At 44.7% G+C, this 15,559-nt stretch overlaps 1 protein-coding gene across 10 annotated transcripts in view; it reads left to right on the top strand.

Moving 5' to 3' along the window:
* Nucleotides 1–381: 381 nt before the first annotated feature.
* TRAPPC8 (trafficking protein particle complex subunit 8) overlaps nucleotides 382–15,559 on the top strand; it is a gene marked incomplete at its 3' end in the record, with an annotated part of 64,494 nt that continues 49,316 nt past the window's right edge. For 5 of the 10 annotated variants that reach the window (XM_081206766.1, XM_081206765.1, XM_081206767.1 and 2 more), the window contains exons 1-3: nucleotides 382–805; nucleotides 4,651–4,845; nucleotides 10,558–10,641. In XM_081206766.1, the coding sequence (XP_081062892.1) occupies nucleotides 649–805; nucleotides 4,651–4,845; nucleotides 10,558–10,641 (436 nt within the window). In that variant the 5' untranslated portion in view covers nucleotides 382–648. The remainder of the gene's footprint in view (nucleotides 806–4,650; nucleotides 4,846–10,557; nucleotides 10,642–15,559) is intronic. The other 5 variants (XM_081206769.1, XM_081206768.1, XM_081206771.1 and 2 more) reach the window with 3 other exon arrangements.

Below are 15,559 nucleotides of genomic sequence, written 5' to 3'. Positions count from 1 at the left end.
CACTCTGCAGAGAGCCAACTGGCCAAAAAAGCAGAAACATATCCCGGAATCCCTGTAAATGGAAACTGAACTCATATAGCATGAGCACAAGCGGAAGGAAAGCCCCTGGGCTGTGTCTTATCCTTGCAGGCGCAGCCCTGGTAGAAAAATCAGCCTGCACGCGCAGCTCTAAAGTAGCGCCGGCAGACCCAGATCCTTTCCCCGGACTGCTTTTCTGCTCATTGATTCTGCACAACCCTCCTGCCTTTCCCAAAAGCTCAGCGAAATGCACACTGCGCATGCGTACTTGTCTCCCTGTCCCGCCACCCCCGGCCTCCTCCTAGATTCCGACTCCTGGAGCCTCGCCTCTTCCCTCTCCCTCCGCTGTCACGTGACTAGCCGCAAAGGCTGCCGGGAGCAGGCTGACCCGGTTGTCTGGGCTCTCCGGATTCAATATGGCGGGTCTGGGCGGTCACTGAGGGGCTTAGCGGGGCGGCGGGTGTCAGCGCGGGCAGCCCAACTCTGCGCTCGTCTGCGGCGGGGATTCGGCCTCAGCGCTCGAGGCGGGAAGCGTTTCCAGGAGGAAAGGAGCGGGCTAAGCCGGCCGCAGGGGGCCGGCCCTTCGCTTGGGCTCGGCGCGGCGGGCCGCCCTGTCAGTCGGCCGGAGCGATGGCCCAGCGAGTGCAGTCGGCGCAGGAGTTCCTCCAGGACTCGTTCGTGCCGTTGGTGGCCGCGCTGTGCAGCGAGGAGGCGGAGAAGGTCACCCGCAAGAACAACCTGGGCTTCTGCGAGCTCATAAAGCCTTTCTGTCGCCTCACTTCGGAAGGTCGGTGTCACTTGGCGGGAGCGGAACTGGGTTGTTTACATGGTGGGAGGGGAAGGGAGAGCCGCCTTCGGAGCACCCCTGCCGCCGCCGCCGCCCCGTCCCTTCCGGGTGTGGGTGCTGCGAGGCAGCTGGGCGGGGGCAGTATGTACATCTCCAGAGCCCTCCGAGGCAGGAGCCCCTTTCACTGTGTGGACTTCCCCCTTTGCTGAAGTTCCGACTTCAGGGAGCTGCTTCCCATACAGATCGCTTGCCAAATTCTCCCTTCTGCGAAAGCCAGGAGGGTACTTGTTCACGTGGGTGATGGCATCTTGTTTACTCTAAAGGCGGGAGCATTGGATCCGGCTTATGCTTTCACTCCAGCGGGGCAAATGTCTCTGAAGTGTGATGTCCAGGGGCCTTTGCAGCGACAGGGACAGCAAGTCATTAGGACCCTCGTGGGCAGAATTACGCTCTGCTGATCAATATTTTGGTTGTATTTTGTGAAAGTGGTGACCTTTACCGATTTTCCACGCTTCAGAGGTAAAAGATGACACAGAATGCCCTACAAGTGCTGGCTCAAATTAAACCCTGTTGATGTGAGCCATGCTAGTGGTTATTAACAATGGATATGTCAGTTGTAGCCTCAGTTATATGTACTGGAGACTGCTCCCTGTGAGACTTAGGCTGATTTGCCAAAATGATTATATAATTTTGTACCAATAGGAATATTTCATATGTTTCTCAAACAAACACATAAGTGATGTTTGAAAAAGGAATAAATTACTTTAACTTGGCTGTTACAATCTAGGAAAGCACATTTAACAAAATGCTCACCTTTGCTAAATGAAAATCAGTTAGAAACATCAAGTAATTATTAATTTGTTTTGGTTTGTTTTATACATTATTGCTTTGTATTTATTATGCTATCTGAACATTAAAAGCATTAAATACATTTTTAGTTGGTCAAGCAGTGTTTTTATTAAATATGCACTTTTCTGCTGCTGTAAAATGACATCTATAGATAGTAATGAAATGGCTCTTGGTGAAAAATAACAATTTTCAGAAGAACTACTTTTGTATTCTTCTTCTTCTTTGCTAATGTATTACTCCAAGTAAGCAGGACATTGCTTAAAGGCACATGAAGCAGCAACTTTGTTGAAGTTAAACAGGCTTGGATCTGGTCAGTACTTAGATGGGGGACCATCACTGAGCTCAGTGTATTCTGTTATCATGAAAGAAATATAGGATGTGAATGTAACAAATAAATGCCGATACATTTAGGATTAAGCTGTTGGAATTCTAATTGTGCACATGCTAGGCGCGTTTAAAATATACACATATGTGGACAACTTTGCTGCCCCAAAGAAATCATAAATTTTTTAACCACTCTTCTAGGATAAGTGATGGCCACTTCCTGCCAGCATTTCTGAGTACAGACGAATGCCTCGCAAGACGAAAAACCCGCTAGACGAAAGGGTTTTCCGTTTTTTGATGCGCTTCGCAAGACGAATTTCCCTATGGGCTTGCTTCGCAAAACGAAAAAGTCTTGCGCGTCTTGCGATTTTTCGCCTCCCCCCCTTTTCTAAGCCGCTAAGCCGCTAATAGCCTTTTAGCCGCTAAGCCTTTAATAGCCGCTAAGCCTTTAATAGCCGCTAAACAGCTAATAGCGCTAATCTGCTAAGCCGCTAATAAGGTTGCTTTGCAAGACGAAAAAACCGCTAGACGAAGAGACTCACGGAACGGATTAATTTCGTCTAGCGAGGCACCACTGTACAGTGGTACCTCAAGTTACATATGCTTCAAGTTACATACGCTTCAGGTTACAGACTCTGCTAACCCAGAAATAGTGCTTCAGGTTAAGAACTTTGCTTCAGGATGAGAACAGAAATCGTGCTCCGGCAGCGTGGCAGCAGCAGGAGGCCCCATTAGCTAAAGTGGTGCTTCAGGTTAAGAACAGTTTCAGGTTAAGTACGGACCTCCGGAATGAATTAAGTACTTAACCTGAGGTACCACTGTACTGTATTTTATACCAGCTTTTGTGAATAAGTACAGTGGAGATATCCCAGCTCCCTCCACAAACAGAAGGAGCCCTTTAGTTGCAGGTGGGGATGACATCCACACCATTATATTTCTCATTTTATAATCACTGTATCGATGCAGTCTTTAATTATGTTTCTTACCTGTGCTGAACCTTCATGGATGGAAACAATAAGTAATTACAATTTGTAGGTAAGGAGTATGTTAAGCAGGGGTGTTGGCATACTGCCTACCAAACTGTATTTTAAGTTGCTCCTTTCATTTGCACCTTGTTTTAATGTGTCCAGAATTAGGAAATGTGAATTAGAGGCAGGCAGTTTTTCAGCTGGAGATCTACCAAGAATTTCTGCAATTCACAGATGTGCTTGTTTGGAAACATAATGAACAGGAATACAAAGTTGAGGGCAATTTCTGTGAATTTGGAAAAGTGTCAGATAGGAAACTAGAAATGGAAGGATGTCAAAGTGACAAGTTTAGTTACAAACTAAGAATATGAATACCAGTTTTTCTTATAATTTATAACTCATCCAAAGGTGTTCAGGACAGGTAAAAACTGCTTAGATATAGTGATTGTAAAATGAGAAATATAATGGCGTAGATCTCACACACACCAAACCGCAACCAAAGGGTTCCTTTTGCTTGTTGAGGGAGCTGGGTTACTTCCACTGTTGGAGGCAGTATGTGCCTGCGTGCTTGTTGCTGGGAATCACAAGTGGGAAGAGTGCTGTTGTACTCAGTTCCCTGCTTTCAGATTTCCCATAGACACATGGTTGGCCACTGTGAGAACAGGATGCTGGAGTAGATGGGCATTCGCCTGATCCAGAAGGTTCTTATGTTCTTACTCATTGGAGGCTTCCAGTGGAGTGCAGAGGTTAGTGGCCTCCCCCCCCCCCGAACCCCATTTCCCTTGCAGTCCCTGCATTACTTCTCTGAAGGCTCCTCCAACTCTTTGGAGAAGATTTTCAAGGGGATTCAAGTGGGAGTGAAGAACAGCAAAAATGATTTTCCTTTTCCACTGACAGAGCATCCTATTAGTGGAACTCTGATCATGAGATGTTGCTGCCATTGCAACCTTCATATGGATCCAAGCCATTATTATAACATATACAATATGCACTGCAAAATAATATACTCATAATAGTTTCCTGCATTAAATTTATCAAAACAGAAGGGCATGTTGTAGATAGGGCTAGGGATATAGGATTTTTTTTAATAGGAGAAGGATGTTTATTAAAGATATTTTGCCTGTTTGGTTATCCCTATAAAGCATAGGTTTATTGTAATGGGAATGCCTAAAATAGTATTTGCAATTGGCATCAACTCATTGTTACTAATGAGCTTTTCAAACAGAAAATTTTCCACAAAAAAGAAGCACGAGAAAATTTTCCAGTGCTTGACATCACTGACAGAAATTTCTACTATTGAAAACATAAATCACTTTTAAAAATGACTTGAACACTTCAGAGGTAATGCTGTGCTGACAGCAACAACTGAAATTATGTTTCTTTGTGAAGTCCCCCCCCCCATCTGAATACCCTGTCCTTGGTTCCATGTTGAATGCTTCTAGCACTTTCAATAATGTAAAATAGTATAATCCCATGCATGTTTAATCAAAAGTGCACCCTACTAACTCAAGTGGAGTTACTTCTTAAGAGAGATTGCAGTCTAAAGGAATGTTCTCATTTTGAATATTTTGTGAGGAGATCTTGCTTGCCTTTTCAAAAATTTTGAAGATACTATATGTTTTGATTTTTTTTTTACAGAAATTTTGTGTATTGAGCATTGCTTCAAAGCAGACTAGTCTTAACACAGCTATTTTCTTACTTTAGTGCACATGAGAGATCCCAACAACCAACTTCACATAATCAAAAACTTGAAAATTGCTGTCAACAACATTATTACACAGCCGCCTCAACAAGGAGCCATTCGGAAGCTTCTGAATGATGTTGTGACTGTTAGTCAGCCTGCTGAAGGATTAGTAGCTAATGTGATTACTGCGGGAGATTATGATCTCAACATTAGTGGTATGTAACAAGACATTGAAATGTGTTAAAGAAATTATATTTTGTTTTGTTTTGTTTTATATTTTCCCAGTGAGAGACATACAGCTTGCAGCTTTGAAAACTTGATATTGCACAGTGATTAGTTACTACAGAAAAATACAATATAGTATAACAGGTACTGTTCTGCACACATAGGTAGTTTGGGAATTGTTCAGGATAAAAATACAATACAATACTGCATGTGCAGGAAATGCGGGAATTCTTCAGTTTCGTTGCCTATTGCCATGTTGATAAAATTCCATATATACTGTTGGAGTTGGGTTTTTTTAAAAGCAGCAGACAGTGTTAGAAATGCTCCTACTTTGATTCCCACTCTCCATTGCTACTTATTTTCAATTTTGGAATTGTTAATCCCAGCCAAATTTCTTTGAAGGGCAGAGGTACATGTTGTAAGATAAATGGTTGTTGCCCAAAATGTTGAGCTTTATTCTTCCCACCCTGTAACATTTAACCATATACTTAGTGCTGTCATCAAAGTTAGCATTGTCCCACTATTGCTTCTCACCATTACTGCCCTCTCATCAATATTCATCTGGCTCATAGAATGCAGATGGACAAATAAGCAGCTGCAGGCCCCAGCCCCCATCATTTCTCCAAGTGAAGTGGCTGTCAGTAGTGAGGAAGGGTTCTGGTTCTGTGAGTAGCTTCCACCCCATAGATATGAAAGGAGCAACTTGCCTGATTTCTGCCCCTCCCTCCATAAGGCAGCATAAGCTTTCTTCATACCTATGTGGTATTATGTAATGAGATTCATCAGTCCACATCACTGACAGTGTCCAGGAAGTGCAGAATGCATTTATGTCAGGCCACAATTTTTTACTGTATGTTAAGAAAGGGGTGAGAACTCTAGGGTAACATACAATTCTGCCCTTAGATATAATTACTTATGGAAAAAGTGTTGAATCTTGTACTACTTTTCTGTAGAAAAGTTGTGCAAGTGGATGTCTACTCTTGTAATGGGATTTCCCCTTCTCCTTGCAGCTCCCTGTGTTTCCCTTTCCCCCAAAATAGACTGGAGCACATTTTTTGGAGGGGATTCTGGAACGGGTGTGGGGAAGGAGAGGAAGGGAAAGTCTTGTTGTTTGAGTGGAAGTTTGTTTGGCTGGTGGATGGTTACCATTGGATGTTGCCCATTAGATCTTACTCCCTTTAGCTAAAAGTTCTCTGCTTTTTGCTTAATGGGAGTAAAAATTGTTTTCTAAAAAACATTATTATATAGTGTCTGGATTAAGGGAGGCGAGGTAAGTGAAGTTTCAAAAAACTAAAATATAAACATATTTCTAGAAATGCAACCTTCCTATTCATACTATTTTTAACATGTACGGTAAGTGAAAGCAGATCATAGTTGTTCTTTGTGTGGAGTGAAATCTGTACAAATTAAAATACATCCTATCATTTTTATTACACTTGTATTGCTGTAGCTCTCTGTTTGTGGCTGTTCATATACAACACATCCTCATTCTTTATTTGTACTATGTTGAAATCCAGTTAATGTGTGTAAGTTGCTTTAGATGACTCAAGTTTAGTTCTGTGTATTCACTTGACTGCTGATTACCGTATTTTTCGCTCTATAGGATGCACTTTTCCCCCTTCAAAAATGAAGGGGAAATGTGTGTGCGTCCTATGGAGCGAAGACGCCATAGCCCCGCGACCCTCTCCCGGCTGGAGAGGTGACGCGCGGCTATGGCAGGAACCTCTACAGCCCGTGTCACCTCTCCAGCTGGGAGAGCGCGCGCGGGGGGCTAAAGCAGCCCCCCGCGACCCTTTCTCGGCTGCAGAGGTGACGCGCGGCTATAGAGGCTCCTGCCATAGCCGCGCGTCACCTCTCCAGCCGGGAGAGCGCGCGCGGGGCTAAAGCAGCCCCCCGCGACCCTCTCCCGGCTGGAGAGGTGACGCGCGGCTATGGCAGGAGCCTCTATAGCCGCACATCACCTCCCCAGCTGGGAGAGCGCGCGGGGCTAAAGCAGCTCCCCGCGACCCTCTCCCGGTTGGAGAGGTGACGCGCGGCTATGGCAGGAGCCTCTATAGCCGCGCGTCACCTCCCCAGCCGGGAGAGCGCGCGCGGGGCTAAAGAAGCCATAGCCCCGTGACCCTCTCCCGGCTGGAGAGGTGACGCGCGGCTATGGCAGGAGGCTCTCCGCTGCGCCTTTCCGCTGCTCCCTGACCTGCTCTTTGGGGCTGGTGGTGGGCTTCTCCCGGCCAGCCCCAAAGAGCAGGTTGAAAGGAACCTGAAGCCTGGAGAGCGAGAGGGGTCAGTGCACACCGACCCCTCTCGCTCTCCAGGCTTCCAAGGTAGCCGTCTGAACGCACCTTAAACGGCACCTTGTTTTAGAGTGGGAAAATAAGACGGGGAAAGTTCTCCCCCTCTCTGTGCAGCGCCTCCTGCCGCTTCACTGAAGGGGCGCTGGGCAGAGAGGGGGAGAATTTTTTTTTTCTTGTTCTCCCCCCTCTAAAACAAAGTGCGTCCTATTGTCCGGTGCGTCCTGTGGTGCGAAAAATACGGTAAGTAAAGTTTTTGTTTTTTGTATGGCCAGTATTTTGGTAGTGGAAGACAAAAATCCTGCAAAGGCTGTCTTTAAGACTGTATTTCTAGAAACACCTAACTAGAAGTTAAGCTCCGTGGAAATAATTTTATTATCTGAACCTTTCTGCTTGAAAATCTGCTGTACATGCATCACTTTTCTAGATTACCCCATGTCTTTATGTAATCATACTGTATGTATAAGCAGCAAATGAAACATAGAGAAAATTGTTGTTATTTCTTTGTTTATTTATATTGTGTAACCAGAGTGCATGACCTTTCAGAGTATATGAGGACAAGTCTACCCAACTTTGAATGGAATTCAGTGCTACAATTGTTCTGTCAGCGCAAACATTTCTACTTGCATATGGAACTATATTTCCTCTCCTCTCATGTGCTATTCTGGGGGTTTTCACGATCCTTCAGAGCAGTTTTTTTTGAGGGTGGGAAACCCCATTGTGTTAGTGGAAGCCCTTGCACTGGCTTGTGCTAGTGCATCAGGTTAGCTACAGTTGAAAATGTGAAAGTGTAAGCAAGTGTTTTATCACTTTATCTACCAACACTTTATGCCAAAGTCTTCATGGAAAAAGTGTAATTTGTAGGAAAGGAGATGTAACATCACACAGATGTTCTTGGAGGCTGTTGAAGCACATGGAGCAGCATGAGAGAGAAAGGGCAACATGTTCTGAGGCTGCAGGAGACCTTCAGGTGGTAGAAAATGGTGGAGCTTTAGAAGGAAAGATCATGGGTAGGGCTGTTGGGATATAAAAAAGAATATGTAATGGGGTGTGAGGGTGAACAAGGCCATGAAAAAAGAACAAGGAACTTGTACTGGATCTAGGAGCGGAGATGTAACCGACATAGGATTTAAGAAGTGTTTTATCTATTTATCTGTTTATTTATTAACTTTATATACCATCTTTTGTCATGATCAGAGTAAATGACATAGGCAGCAGAGTACTAGATAGATATGATGAGACTGAGAGACAATTAAAGTCTAGAGAAGAAAAGATTGCAGCAAACTAGGTCACGACTAGTCTACTTCGTTTTTGCAGAAGGAAAGGATTATAGTTTTTCAGTGTTGCAAGGGGAAAAGCTATGGTTTGAATATGAGGAACAGAGATGATCTAGGCATCAAAATGTGACTGGATGGTAATAATGCCAGTGAGAAAGGAAAGGTTAGAAGAAGTAGGGCTTTGGGGAAAATATGAGGTTTGGTCTTTGAACATAAAAAGTTTGAGGCTATAACAAAGCATTCAATGAGAAATATCAAAGAGGCAGTTGCAGATTGGATTGGAGTGGGGAGGGACAGCTTGTGGGTGGGAGAGAGAGTTGGGTGTTGTCTGCATATAAATAGGACTGATATACATAGAAATTGATGAAATTACCAAAGGACTCTGTAGAGCCAGCATTGGGAACTTGGGCCCAATGTATTTCTCCAGGCTCCTTTCTGGCCGTCAGGACTTTGCCTATGCTGGATACCCTCACCCCAGCCCTGCTGCTCATTATCTTGAGTGTTTTTGCCCGGCTGGAATGTGCTCTACAACTGTGATCATGTCTCTTGCTTGCCAAATGGAGAGATGCATGTGTGTTTGTGTGTGTGTGAAACCTCTGATTTTGTTTGGAATATAGCCTACTGCAACAGTTTGTTGTTCTTTGGCTTTGGACCCACCACTGGCATGCAGCTTCTGGAAGGCCTGTCGTGATGGAATTTGGCCTTGAGCTTGATTGAGAATGAATAGCAGGGGGCTAAGAACAGATCACGGAGAGACCCCAACAGAGGGAGAGAAAGGATCTTTTATTGAAAGTAGGACTCCAGTAAAACCCAGAACTGGAGCACTAATATGTCACTCTCCACTTAGAGGATATGGTGTGAACTACAACTCATGTTCCTGAGATATTTCTCAGGGGGGAAAAGCTGGTGTGAACAGACTTTTTGAATAGTATATTTTAAAATACACCCAGTATTTTAAACACTTAAAAAAACCCCAAAAACATTTTATATGCCCTTTGACATGTCTGAAGTATCCTACTCAGAGTATTAAATATATTTAAAAATGCATGGCCAATGGAAATGCTTTGGACATGTCAAAAGGCATGACTACTGACCATGTGAGAAGTTTCATTATTTGTTCCTGAAAAACTCTTGTCTCTTGTTATAGTTAGTTGGGTAATCAGTTGTCTGTCTTAGGTATATGTCTCGGTTTTGCAAGTACATTATTTTCTGTATTCCAGTTAATTTTTTTTAAAAAAATATTATTTCATTTTATAATGTATAAAAAACAGAACAATTGTAGCAGCAGACAAAAATTAAAAGATGCAAAACAAAACTATAAAATTGCACATGAGTTAAAATAACAAAGTCCAAGGAAAGACCATCAACTTTATCATATCATTAAGTATAGTTTTAGAGTTGCCAGGCTTGTGATGAGTGTATGTGTGTGTTCCCATGACTGATGATACCTGTTGAATGGAGAAAAATATAGTTAATATAGATTGTTAATATTGTTTAGGTAGTTTTTTTTAGTGATTGTGCTGGGATTGCCTTAAAAGTGTGTTCGAAGTGATGTTCTCTGTCTGGCTGATTTTTCCTGCTCCCCCCACCCCCATGAAATGCCATTTTCTCTTTTGAACAATATCTGCATTTAAAGAAGAAGATGAAGACTTAGGGGTGTGTGAATATTTCAATGAGCATAAGTCTTTTTTGTAATAAGCCCCAAAATAAAAATGCTACTTGGGTATTTTTTTCAGTAAGCAACTGTTGTAGATTGATATTGTAAATATCCCATATGTTTAAACCTAGTTATGTTCTTAGTAAGACACAGTTACCCTATAACAAATGCTTAAAATATTCAATGTTACTGAATAAATTCTGTCAAATATACCTGCTTTCTCAGGAGCTTTAAAATATTCAAATTCTGAAGAGAATGAGCATGATGCAGTTCGCTCCAGACAAATTGCTCTTGGTTTTATATTTTTCATGTTTGGTTCTGAAAGTGTCCTATGTCCAGAGACGTCAGTGGAAGCTTAAGGGTTTTCATGTATCCAGTAGATTTTCACATGCATATGAAGGAGGCTTCCTAAACCTGAACGAAGATGAAATGTATACAAACTACCTGCTTAGTTTAATACTTCCATGTTTTCTCTGTCAGATCTCTCAGTTAAAGCTAGTGTTCCTTGGTACAGTAGTTGGAAAGACACACTGATGGGACTGAACACATCCACGTTTTATTCAGGTATTTTGTGTGACTGGTGTGGGTTTCCTAAATAGTCCTTTCCATTCCTTTGTTATGCAACCCATCCATCTATTCTTACCACCCTACTACACTTTTCTTAGAATAGATTTCATTCCTAGAAATAAATATTGGTGATGGTTGCTGAGATCTTATCTTATCTTTTAAATCCAATTGTGATTATTCCATAGATCAAAATGAAGAGAAAATCATTCTCTATTGACTTGATTGAGCATGCTGAATTTTAAATTGCTTGACTTTCCAGAAATGCTTGCCTCCTTTTCCTTTTTTAAACAATAACTTTTTTGTGATAATTGGAAATAATAGTAGTGTTCAGATGAGTTGTAAGCTGCTGTTCACTACCCACCATATTTTTCTTAGCTGGGTTGTTGTTAATCATAGTTTGTTTTAGGGTCTTGTAGTTTATAGCTTAACAAATGTATAGTTGCTCATTTGTTGCATGGAATTTGGATGTCTTTCACTACAACAGCATTCCTGTTTGTGATATATTGCATTTGCCCAGCACATTATTCCTGGGAAAAGTTAGTTCTTTTCATTGTTAACAAGGCTGTTATGATTAATCTTGAATGTGATTGTGTGATAAACAGAAACTAAATTGACAGTGCTCGAGACATCAGTGGTTACTATTTTCTCCCTTGTCAAACCACTTGGGCTGCAAAAAGGGACTTGCATGGAAGGAAGCATTGGTACTGAAACTAAGGGAGAAATCTGCTGGTTTCCTCTTCCCTAAATTGATTATGTGTTTGGCAATTCCACTCTTTTCTAAGTATGTCTCAGATGGAGGAAGCAGGCACTAAGAATTTGAGTTCATTTAGATTTTGGTTAGATCCAGAATGTGCAGAGGACTTTTCTCTTTTTTTATATTTCTTGCTATTAGGTCTTCAGTTCTCTCTCTCTCCCCTTTGTTGAAATCTCTTTGGGAGACATATATTGGAAATGTATTGCATAATGCACAGTGGGGAAACTATAGCTTACTCTTCCTTTAGCAGAGGTCATAATTTGGTCTATGAGGTATTTTTCTCTATGCTGGGCCAGGTAAAGATGCAACTGCAAAGGAACAATTGGGAGCTTTAAACTCTGCTTCCAATTGTTCCTTGACAAGCGGGGCTTGTATTTATGTAAAGGTAAAGGACCCCTGACAGTTAGGTTCAGTCACGAATGACTCTGGAGATGCGACTCTCATCTCGTTTTACTGGCCGAGGGAGCCGACGTTTGTCCACAGGCAGTTTTTCTGGGTCATGTGGCCAACATGACTAAGCCGCTTCTGGTGAAACCAGAGCAGTGCACGGAAACGCTGTTTACCTTCCTGCCGGAGCGGTACCTATTTATCTACTTGCACTTTTTGGCATGCTTTCAAACTGCTAGGTTGGCAGTAGCTGGGACCGAGCAACGGGAACTCACCCCATCGCGGGGATTCAAACTGCTGACCTTCCGATCGGCAAGCCCTGGGCTCAGTGGTTTAGACCACAGCACCACCTGCGTCCCTTGGGTTTGTATTTAGCATCTTTTAAATTTGGCACCAAATGCATGTCCACTTGAGTTGATTACACTTGGACACTCCCAATCAGAGCTCCCAGCTAGAACTAGTAGCTACCAAATACGAGACTTGAAGGTTAACTTGCTTTTAACTTACTTTTTACCTAGAGGTGCATAACGAAAAACAGGCCGCCCTGATCTTCCTTGATGTAGAAAAAGTGTTGGATAGTATCTCCTGGGTATTTATGAAATAAGTACTAAAAAAAAAAATGGAACCAGGTGATGCTTTCTTAAGAGGTATTGTGAGGGTTTGATTAGCTGCTTGTGCGTGAAAACGTGCTCCCTCAGAGTTTGTGCGCCCCCACAAACCTCCGTGTGTGACGGAGCTCCTCAGACATGTCTGCTCTAGTCACTAGTAGAGTCCGACAGTGGCTGTCTGCGGAAGCGTTTCCAGCAAAGAAGTTCCTTAACGGAAACGCGTCTCCTGGACTCACGGCGTGACAGTTTCCTGCGAGGTATGGGTCTCCCTATGGGAGACTCCGATACCTCCCCACTGTTCTCGCTGGAAGCCTCCCTGAGCCCTCCCTCCTGCTCGCATTCCCTCAGAGACCCACTCCTCCCCCTGCTGGTCCCTGCTTCAGCAGTTGAGTCTCTTTCATCCTGCCTGAGTCCCTCCACCACCTGATGCTCTGATGGCAGTTCCCTGACATCCACCTCCCCTCCAGGGCCCCCCTCACCCCCTCCCAATTCCTCCCCCCTGGGAGGTGAAGGGCTAAAACCCCGAAACGAATCTTCCTCATCTTCTGACGTCTCGAACAATTCTCTCCATCGATCGTCGTCCTGGCCAGCTGAATCCTCCTCCTCTTCAGAATCTGGGAACCCCTCCAACTCCTCTTCCTCGTCGGTGGTGGCAAAGTATTCCCTTCGGAACCTCGCTACAGGCTGAGGTTTACGTGGGAACCTCTGATGAAAAGTCTCTATTAAAACCTCGTCATTGACATCCTCTGCCCTAACCCAGGTGTTTTCCGACTCCGGTTCCCCTTCCCACATTACCAAATACTCTACTTGATCTCCCTTCCACCTGGAATCGAGGATCTCCGCTACATGGTAGCTGTGTTCCTTCTCCTCCATTGCTGGTCCCCTAGTGACCCTCCCCTCACTGTCTCCTCTATACGGTGACAGCAACGACCTGTGAAAAACTGGGTGCAGCTTCATGTGGTTCGGTAACCGGAGCCTGAAAGCCACTGGATTGACCTGCTGTATGACTTCAAACGGGCCCAGCCTTTTGGGTCTTAATTTCTTACAACCTCCTTTGAATGGCAACCCTTGGGTTGACAGCCACACCTGGTCCCCCACCCTGATGCTTTCACCTTCCCTTCTGTTTTTGTCTGCTTGCCTCTTATATTCCTCCTTAGCCCTGTTTAAGTTGAGTTGGAGCTGGCGATGGATCGCTTCCATTTCTTCCACGAACTGTTCTGCAGCTGGAACGCTCCAGTTCTCCCCCTCCCCCCCTGGGAAGGCTCTGGGATGGCACCCGTGATTAGCCAAAAAGGGGCTCATCCCCGTGGACACGTTCTCTGCATTGTTGTAGGCAAATTCTGCCAACGCCAGCTTCTCCACCCAATCATTCTCTCTGTCATTAACATAACACCTCAAATATTGTTGGAGAACCCCATTTGCTCTTTCCGCCTGCCCGTTGGTTTCAGGATGACGGGCCGTCGAGAAATTAACCTCTACATGCAGTAAGCTCATGAGCTTCCTCCAGAACCTGGAAGTAAATTGTTTCCCTCGGTCTGAAACCACCCTCAAGGGGGCGCCATGCAACCTAAACACATTCTCTACAAACAATTTGGCGGTTTCTTCTGCTGTAACCGCATGTGAGCAGGCTATGAAGTGGGCCATTTTAGTTAACAGGTCTACTACAACCATGATGGCTGTTTTCCCTCTAGACCTTGGCAGATCAGTCATGAAATCTATTGCCACTGCTTCCCACGGTCTCTCCGGTGTGGGCAGTGGTTCTAATAAACCAGCCGGCGCCTGCCTCTCCCCCTTGGCTCTTTGGCATTGTTCACACCCTCTCACATACTCCCGCACATCTTCCCTGACCTTGGGCCACCAAAATTCCCTGGTAACCAGCCACATGGTTTTGTGTTGCCCAAAGTGCCCTGCTGTGGGGCTATCGTGCAGCTGCTTGAGTACTTTCTCCCTCAATTCCCCTTCAGGTATATATAACGCTCCCTTATAATACAATGCCCCATTTCTCTCCTCAAAACCACCGGGTTTGTCTTCCTCCCCTCTGAGATCCCTGAGTTTCCCCTGGGCGTATGCATCCTGCACCGTACCCTCTACCAATTCCCTTTGCCCCACCAAAGTCGCCCCACACACCCAGCGGTCCTCTGGAATGATATGGGTTTCTTCGGGTGCTCCCTCCCCCTCCAAATATTCAGGCTTGCGTGAGAGAGCGTCCGCCCTAACATTCTCTGGGCCTGGCACATAACAAATCTCAAAGTTAAATTTGGAGAACTCTTGGGCCCATCTCAACTGCCTTTGGTTGAGCACTCGCGCCGTTCTCCAGTACTCTAGATTTTTATGGTCCGTGCACACTTGCACTTTATGTTGTGCACCAACTAGCAGATGCCTCCATCTCCGGAACGCCTCATGAATAGCAAGCAGTTCTCGGTCGTACACCGTGTAGTTCCTCTCGGATTTGTTCAGCTTCCGCGAGAAGAAGGCACACGGACGCCACTCCGACTCCTCCTTCCCCGGCTGCAGAAGAAGCACCGCCCCTATGGCTCTGTCAGATGCGTCTGTTTCAACCCTTAGCTTCTTTCGTAAATCCACATGCAGAAGTTGTTCTTCAGAGGCGAAGGCCCTTTTCAGTTCCTCAAACGCTCGCCCCGCCTCCGCCGTCCATACAAACTTCTTCTTACTGCTGAGACAGTCAGTGATGGGCGCCGTCAGATGGGCGAAGTTGCGGATGAACTTACGATAAAAGTTTCCAAACCCTAGGAACCTCTGCACATCCTTCTTGGTTTTGGGTGTTTTCCATTCCAGCACTGCCTGTACCTTGCCGGGATCCATGGCCAATCCCTTGTCTGACAGGCGGTACCCCAGGAATTCCACCTCCTTGGTATGGAACCGACACTTCTCCAGTTTGACCCACAGCCTGTTGGCTTGCAGTCTGCTCAACACTTCTCTGACGTCTCTCACATGTTGCTCCTCATTCTCAGAATACACCAACACATCATCTAGAAAGGCAACGCAATTCTTGTAGAGCAAAGGGCCCAGCACGTGGTTCATAAAAGATTGAAAACACGCGGAGCCTGCTTGTAATCCAAATGGCATAACGAGGTATTCAAACGCCCCCAAAGGGGTAAACATGGTGGTTTTCCATTCATCCCCTTTCCTTATGCGTATCAGGTTG

Source organism: Podarcis bocagei, assembly GCF_964188305.1.
Source record: "Podarcis bocagei genome assembly, chromosome: 8".
NCBI lineage: Eukaryota > Metazoa > Chordata > Lepidosauria > Squamata > Lacertidae > Podarcis > Podarcis bocagei.
Note: the sequence above shows the minus strand (reverse complement) of the source record. Positions and strands in the feature narration are given on the sequence as shown.